Genomic DNA, 8,673 nt, shown 5'->3' with positions numbered 1-8,673 from the left:
GTAGCAAAAATGAAACAACCTCATTTAAAATGGGCAGAGGTTCTAAAGAGATACTTTTCCAAAGAAGACATGCAAATGGCCATCAGATATATGAAAAGGTATTTAATATCACTAATCAACAGGAATGCAACTGAAAACCACAATGAGATATCAGTCCATACCGGTTTTAGCATGGCTATCATAACAAAGTCAAGACATACAAAGTTTTAATGAGAATGTGAAAAAAGGGAGCCCCTTTCCCTGTTAGTTGAAATGTGAATTGGTGCAGCCACTATGAAAAACATTATGGAGATTCCTCAAAAATTAAAAATAAGACATGGGGAGAATAGAATATGATGTAAATATTCTGCTTCTTGGCATTTATCTGAAGAAAACAAAAACACTGACTCAAAAAGATTTATGCAGCCACATGTTCATTATAGCATTGCTTACAGTAGCCAAGACATGGAAACAACCAAAGGGTCTGTCAATGGATGAATGGATCAAGAAAACGTGGAACATATGGTATAATGGAATGTTATTCAATGATGAATAGAGGGATATCTTCCCATTTATGACAATGTGAGTGGACCTTGAGGACATTAAGCTGAATGAAATAAGTTAGACAGACAAATACCATGTGATCTCACTTATATATGGAATCTTAAAAAAAATTTTTTAAAACTGAGCTTATAGATAGAACAGATCAATGGTAGCCAGAGGTGGGAGGTGGGGTGGGTGACTAGGTAAATGGGATCACAAGATACAGGCTTCCAATTATAAAATAAATGCATGGGGAATGTAATGTACAGCATCATGACCTTAGTTAGTAATACTGAAATCTTTGAAAGTTGCTAGAAAAGTAGATTTTAAAACCTCTCATGCAAGAAAAAAGGCTTTGTAACTATCAATTGTGACAGATGTCAATGTTAACTAGACTTACCGCAAGATAACTTTGCAACATCTATGAATATCAAATTATTATGTTGAACACCTATAAACAATATAACGCCATGTCAATTAAAGATCAATTTAAAACAAACAAACAAGGATAGATACATACCAGTAGAATTCAGAACATTCATATTAAGAGAGTACATGGCACTACTGTAGTGAAATATTGAAACACTTTTATTGTTTCTACCGCTGTTGAATATATGCTTTCCCTATGACACGGCAATTACACTTTTACATATGTACCTAAAAAAAAATAGTGCAGAAAAAACTCTAAGAAATTATGGCTGACACATTTCACATTTATTGAAATACATGAATCTATAAATTTATCATCCTATCTACCTCTTTGTCACAAATTATAAAAGAAAGTATGGGCAAGTTATGATGGCTCAGCACAGGTGATTGATCCAGCTAAAAATAGTTATGGGACATTCATGAATTGATGCTGTCTGAAAACAGGGTACAGCTTTTGCCTCTACTCGAGCTTTGGTGCTGAATTGCTAGTGAAGAACAATGTGCCAACATCTTCTACCTAAATGTACCTAATAAAGCTGGGAAACATTTTAGGTCAGTCTCTACTGATTTGAAAGACATGTATATAGATACACGTGATTGTCTTGAATCTCTGAGATCGGACTTGGACTTTAGCAGGCTTCATACATCACGGAATGCATCAGCATCCAGCAAGTCCCAACATAAGTACAGTCAAAGGAACAAAGAAAAGATGACTGTTTTGACCCTGGCCAAGGCAGGAAGAACTATCCCATGACCTGATGATGTCACATGACCAGAGATGCTGCTGGGATGATTCCTTATAGTTTTTCACTCCTGGAAAAGGTTCTTAAGTACTACTCCTAATTAAAACAAGATCAAACACTAATTTACGGAGGCCTCAAAGCACTAAAGAAATCATTTCCTCCTGGATAATTTCCCATTGACTACAAAAACAACATACACAACAAGGAAAGTCTTGCTTATTGGTCCCAACATTGGGGGTCCAGTGTATAAAAAGCCCCAGAACAGAAGTAGTATCAGAATCTGTGAAACTCACTTCTGAACAGGAGTCCACACTCACCACTGACAAAATGACTCACTCCTGCTGCTCCCCATGCTGTCAGCCCACCTGCTGTGAGCCCAGCTGCTGTCGGCCTTGCTGCCCCCCAACTTGCTATCAGACTAGTGAAAACACCTGCTGTAGGACCACCTGCTGCACACCTACTTGTGTGACCACCTGCTGCCAGCCCACTTGCGGTGGGTCCAGCTGCTGCCAGCCTTGCTGTCGCCCTGCCAGCTGTCAGACCACCTGCTGCAGGACCACCTGCCTCAAACCTGTTTGTGTGACCACCTGCTGTCAGCCCTCCTGCTGTGAGCCCAGCTGCTGTCGGCCTTGCTGCCCCCCAACTTGCTATCAGACTAGTGAAAACACCTGCTGTAGGACCACCTGCTGCAAACCTACTTGTGTGACCACCTGCTGCCAGCCCGCCTGCGGTGGGTCCAGCTGCTGCCAGCCTTGCTGTCGCCCTGCCAGCTGTCAGACCACCTGCTGCAGGACCACCTGCCTCAAGCCGATTTGTGTGACCACCTGCTGCCAGCCCACATGCTGTGAATCCAGCAGCTGTGGACAAACCTGCGGTGGGTCCAGGTGCTATCAGGCTTGCTGCCAGCCCGCTTCCTGTGCACCTGTGTACTGCCATAGAACCTGCTACCACCCCACATGCTGCTGCCTGCTTGGGTGCCAAGACCAGAGCTGTGGGTCCAGCTGCTGCCAGCCTTCCTGCTGCTGATCACCTTGCCAAGGATCCACTGTCCCTATACAACACCTTCTATTGATTGACTCGTTACCTGGGGACAAAACAAAATCGCTTCCTAGACTTTGCTGACAACTGGCATACTCTACCAGAATTTCAGTTACTCATCTCCTTGCTTAAGAGCTTGTGAATTAGCTTGACGGAGTGTGGAGGGCTTCCTCCAATTGTCTTCCTCTGATGTAGGAGGACCATGTGCCAACTTCCTGCATCTGTGATAGGGAAGTATGTCTTGGTTTTGGCTCTGGAAATAGGATTGACCATCTAGTTCTTCTGAGTAACTTAAGGAAACAAGATCTCAGAATGTTTCTATAGGATTCTGCAGCCTATCATACTCTTTATAGTCATATTTTCTCTTTTGCTATCCTCATAGTTCTTGTCTCATGCTTTCTCCTTTTACAGTCACTTTGAGTTTTACCTGTATGCTTCTCAATAAATGGTGTACCACAATTCTTCTATATGTGTTTGATTTATTGCACCACATTCCTGATATAGAAATTTATATATTATATGCCTTATCCATTATGAGCATCATATTAGCCCCCTTCCTAATTATTATCTCATTATTAAAAACCCATTTCATTGTGTAGTGTGATTTACCAAATAATAAACAGACTCATCCAGGATGAAGTCTTCTGTTCCTGCTCCAGGGCACTTACATTTACATCCCAAGGAAGTATTAATAGATGTCTGAACCTCAGTGACTATGCCCTCGGCAAGCTATAGTTGCTGTCATTGTTTATGTGGTTATCTATTGCTGGGCCCGGACACACCATGAAATACTCCAAGCAAATTATATTCAGACTATTTCTCCCTGCCCTCTATCTTTTCATGATAATTATCCCTCAGCAATTAGTAACTCCTCTCTCTGCCCATTGGTCTATCTAGATGAGGAGTCCAAAATGACCAGGTGACGTTTTAAACATAGACGATATTCCCTAAAAAATGTGACTTTTATAGTATTAAAACCTTCAATCCAGGAGAGTGTAGATCCATGAGGAGGGGAAGAACAGATTCCTATGTATGTCATCTTTAGTTAAAGTGAGAGAGTTCACTGCTACTTCACTTTCTGAAACCATGTATACTACCTTTGTGGATATACATGCTAATACCTATATGGGAACCACATAGTGGCCATTAGATCAAAGTAAGTACCATATTCAGAAACAACATAGCAATCTCACGTGTTGTCATCTTTAAGTTGGTTCTTTACTGCACATCTACAAGACCATTCTTATTTTCCATGGGCCAACCATCTCTTGATGAAACTGAAAGAGGCTTAATACTCTTGGCTCAAAACTCAACATTCAGAAAACTAACATTATGGCATCTGGTTCCATCTCTTCCTGGCAAATAGATGGGGAAATAATGGAAACAGTGAGAGACGATTTTGGGGGGCTCCAAAGTCACTGCAGATGGTGACTGCAGCCATGAAATTGAAAGACGCTTGCTCCTTGAAAGAAAAGTTGTAGCCAATCTAGACAGTATATTAAAAAGCAGAGAATTACTTTGCCAACAAAGGTACATCTAGTCAAAGCTATGGTTTTTACAGTAGTCATGGATGGATGTGAGAGTTGTACTATAAAGAAAGCTGAGCACCGAAGAATTGATGCTTTTGAACTGTGGTATTGGAGAAGACTCTAGAGAGTCCCTTGGACTGCAAGGAGATCCAACCAATTCATCCGAAAGGAAATCAGTCCTGACTATTCATTGAAAGGACTGATGCTGAAGCTGAAACTCCAATGCTTTGGCTACCTGATGCGAAGAATTGACTCATTTGAAAAGACCCTGCCAAAAGCTGGTTCTTTGAGAAGATAAATAAAATTGACAAACCATTAGCCAGACTCATCAAGAAACAAAGGGAGGGCGTTCCTAAAATGGCTGAGGAATAGGACTGGGAGACTACTTTCTCTTCCACAAATTCACCAAAAGAACATTTAGACGCTGAGCAAATTCCACAAAACAACTTGTGAATGCTGGCAGAGGACATCAAACACACAAAAGGCAGAGCATAGTCTTCGAAAGGAGGTAGGACAAAATATAAAAGATAAAGAGACAAAAGAGGTAGGGACGGAGATCCGTCCCGGGAAGAGAGTCTTAACCAAGAGAGAAGTTTCCAAACACCAGGAAACAATCTCTCAGGCAGGTCTGTGGCAGGCCTTGGAATCAGGAAGAAAAATAAATAAATAATTAAAACCCTCTGTTTACGTACCTAACAGCAAATCCCAGCAGATGCTCGCATCACCAACTAGCAAGCAGGGGCTGGGCAGGGAGGGGCGGGCTGCATTGTTTTGGGTTAGAACTGAGCCTGAATGCCCCGCGGGCATTCTGAGGGAACTAGATTGAGACAGCAACCTGGACCGTGGGACAGCTTCCCCATGAAAAGCCTTAACCTAAGACACCGCCAGGCCCGCTCACAGAACAAAGGACTGAGCAGAGTAAACTGGCCGTGGACCAGCCCATCCCCAGCAGGAGACAGGCAGGGGAGGGCAGCGAGAGCCGGAAGGGTGGAATCGTGGCCCCAGAGAGGCATTCTATACCAAACTGCAAACAGACCTCGCTGCTAACCAGGACTGCTTGGGACTCTGGAGGGTTGACACCCGCTGAGAGGGTCGCAGCCAGAGATCAGCTCCCCAGGGGAGAGCACGGCACGCCTGGGAAACTGCGCCCATTGTACACCCAGAAAACCTAGCGGCTGGGATGGGGGAAGGGAAAAATACCCAGCCTCTGAGAGCACTAGTCAAAACCCTGGTCACCGGAGCTGCTCGGACCTGGGAAGGGCACAAAACCCAGGCTCAACCAAGTCTGCACCTTTGTGAAGTACCTGGGAACCAGAACCTGAGTGGCTTAGACCTGGGAAGTACAGGCAATCCCGGGGGCCTCTTCAGACAGTTCCCGCCAGTGCAACCTAGAGCCTGAGCAATGTAGACTGGGAAAGCACACACGCCGTGAGCGGGGCAAACCCAGTGTGGCTGAAACATTGTGAGCACACGCCAGTGAGATTTGTTTGCAGTGTTCCTCCCTCCCCACAGCATGACTGAACAAGTGAGACTAAAAAAAAAAAAAAAAAGTGACCACCACCACCCCCCTTGTGTCAGGGCAGAAATTAGACACTGAAGAGACCAACAGAAGAAGTTAAAAGAAACAGAAGAAATCGCTTTGGAAGTGACAGATGCAACAGACTAAAACCTTGTAATTAGCACCGACTACATAGGAAGGGGCCTAGAGACCTTGAGAAGTACAAGCTGGACCAAGGAACTATCTGAAAATGAACTGACCCCACACAATCCATAACAGCTCCAGAGAAAGTCCGAGATATATTTTTACTAGGATCATTTTTTACATTTTTAAAACTTTTTTTTATTATCTTTTTGTTAATTTTTTAAAATTTTATTTTATTTTCTTATTTTATTTTTATTTTTAAGTCCTCTATTATTCCTTCAATTTTCATTTTTATAACCTACTATTACCTTGCAAAAAAAAAGACCCTATTTTTATTTTTTTCTTTCTTTAAGACATTATTTTTAAAGTAAACTTCATTTATATATATTTTATAATTTTTGTGACTTTGGTGGAGGTTTTTTCTTTCATTTTTTCTTTCTTTTTCTTTTTTTTTTCTTCCTCTTTTCTTTCTCCTTTTTCAATATGGTATTTTTGAGAACCTAACCTCTACTCTAGATTTTTAATCTTTGCTTTTTAATATTTGTTATCAACTTTATATCTTCAAGAACCCAATCTTCTGCACCCATTTCTACTTGGGAACGAGATCACTGGCTTGATTTCTGTCTCCCCCTTTTAACTCTCCTTTTTCTCCACCAAGTCGCCTCCATCTCCCCACTCCCCCTTTTCTTCTCTACCCAATTCTGTGAATCTCTTTGTGTGTTCCGGGCTGTGGAGAACACTTAGAGAACTAATTACTGGCTGTATATGTCTCTCCCCTTTGGGTTCCCCCTTTTCTCCTCCTGGCCACCTCTGTTTCCTTCCTCCATCTTCTCCTCCCTGTGTAACTCCGTGAACATTTCTGAGAAATCCAGACGGTGGAGAGCACACAGGGAAGTGATTACTGGCTAGCTTGTTCTCTCCCCTTTTTATTTACCTCTTCCCCTCCTGGCCACCTCTATCTCCCTCCTCCATCTTCTCTTCTCCATGTAACTCTGTGAACCTCTCCGGGTGTCCCTCACTGCAGAGAAACCTTTCATCATTAACCTAGATGTTTTATCATCATGCTGTATAGATGGAGAAGTCTTGAGGCTACTGTAAGAATAAGACTGAAAACCAGAGACAGGAGACTTAAGTCCAAATCTTGAGAACACCAGAGAACTCCTGAAGCCAGGAAGCATTAAATAATAGGAGCTCACCAAACACCTCCATACCTACACTGAAACCAAGTACCACCCAAGGGCCAACAAGTCCCAGAGTAAGATATACCACGCAAATTCTCCAGCAACACAAGAACATAGCCCTGAGCTTCAACATACAGGCTGCTCAAATTCACACCAAACCCACTGACATCTCAACACTCATTACCGGACACTTCATTGCACTTCAGAGAGAAGAAATCAAGCTCCACCCACCAGAATACCGACACAACCTTCCCCAACCAGGAAACCTTGACAAGCCACCCGTCTAACCCCACCCACAGCAAGGAACCTCCACAATGAAGAGGAACCACAAGCTGCCAGAAAACAGAAAGGCCATCCCAAACACAGCAATATAAACAAGATCAAAAGGCAGAGAAATACCCAGCAGGTAAAGGAACAGGATAAATTCCCTCTAAATCAAACAAAAGAGGAAGACATAGAGAACCTACCTGATAAAGAATTCCGAATAATGATAGTGAAAATGATCCAAAATCTGGAAAACAAATTGGAGTTACAGATTAATAACCTGGAGACAAGGATTGAGAAGATGCAAGAAAGATTTAACAAGGACTTAGAAGACATAAAAAAGAGTAATTATGTAATGAATAATGCAATAAATGAGATCAAAAACACTAGAGGAAACCAACAGTAAAATAATGGAGGCAGAAGATAGGATAAGCGAGATAGAAGATAGAATGATAGAAATAAATGAAACAGAGAGGAAAAAAGAAAAAAGAATTAAAAGAAATAAGGACAACCTTAGAGACCTCTGGGGCAATGTTAAACGCACCAACATATGAATCATAGGAATCCCAGAGGAAGAAGACAAAAAGAAAGACCATGAGAAAATACTCGAGGAGATAATAGTTGAAAACTTCCCTAAAGTGGAGAAGGAAATAATCACCCATGTCCAAGAAACCCAGAGAGTCCCAAACAGGATAAACCCAAGACGAAATACCCCAAGACACATAATAATCAAATTAGCAAAGATCAAACACAAAGAACAAATATTAAAAGCAGCAAGGGAAAAACAACAAATAACACGCAAGGGATTCCCATAAGGGTAACAGCTGATCTTTCAATAGAAACTCTTCAGGCCAGAAGGGAATGGCAGGACATACTCAAAGTGATGAAAGAAAATAACCTACAGCCCAGATTACTGTATCCTTCAAGAATCTCATTCAAATACGAAGGAGAAATCAAAAGCTTTACAGACAAGCAAAATCTCAGAGAATTCAGCACCACCAAACCAGCTCGCCAACAAATGCTAAAGGATCTTCTCTAGACAGGAAACACAGAAAGGGTGTATAATCTCGAACCCAAAACAATAAAGTAAATGGCAACAGGATCATACTTATCAATAATTACCTTAAATGTAAATGAGTTGAATGCCCCAACCAAAAGACAAAGATTGGCTGAATGGATACAAAAACAAGACCCCTATACCTATATATGCTGTCTACAAGAGACCCACCTCAAAACAAGGGACACATACAGACTGAAAGTGAAAGGCTGGAAAAAGATATTTCATGCAAATAGAGACCAAAAGAAAGCAGGAGTAGCAATACTCA

General features: G+C 41.8%; 1 protein-coding gene across 1 annotated transcript; it reads left to right on the top strand.

Moving 5' to 3' along the window:
- Positions 1-2,021: 2,021 nt before the first annotated feature.
- Positions 2,022-2,720, top strand: LOC145540969 (uncharacterized). Its single transcript, XM_081576128.1, has one exon. It carries the CDS (start codon positions 2,022-2,024, stop codon positions 2,718-2,720), a length of 699 nt encoding a protein of 232 aa, XP_081432254.1.
- Positions 2,721-8,673: the final 5,953 nt, after the last annotated feature.

This window comes from Giraffa tippelskirchi, chromosome 3 (genome assembly GCF_054371585.1).
Source record: "Giraffa tippelskirchi isolate mGirTip1 chromosome 3, T2T-mGirTip1v1.2.pri, whole genome shotgun sequence".
Taxonomy (NCBI): domain Eukaryota; kingdom Metazoa; phylum Chordata; class Mammalia; order Artiodactyla; family Giraffidae; genus Giraffa; species Giraffa tippelskirchi.
This window is presented reverse-complemented; position numbering and strand designations above follow the sequence as displayed.

Excerpts from the sequence above, each read along its gene's own strand:
- LOC145540969 (XM_081576128.1), top strand. The coding sequence starts at position 2,022 with ATGACTCACTCCTGCTGCTCCCCATGCTGTCAGCCCACCTGCTGTGAG.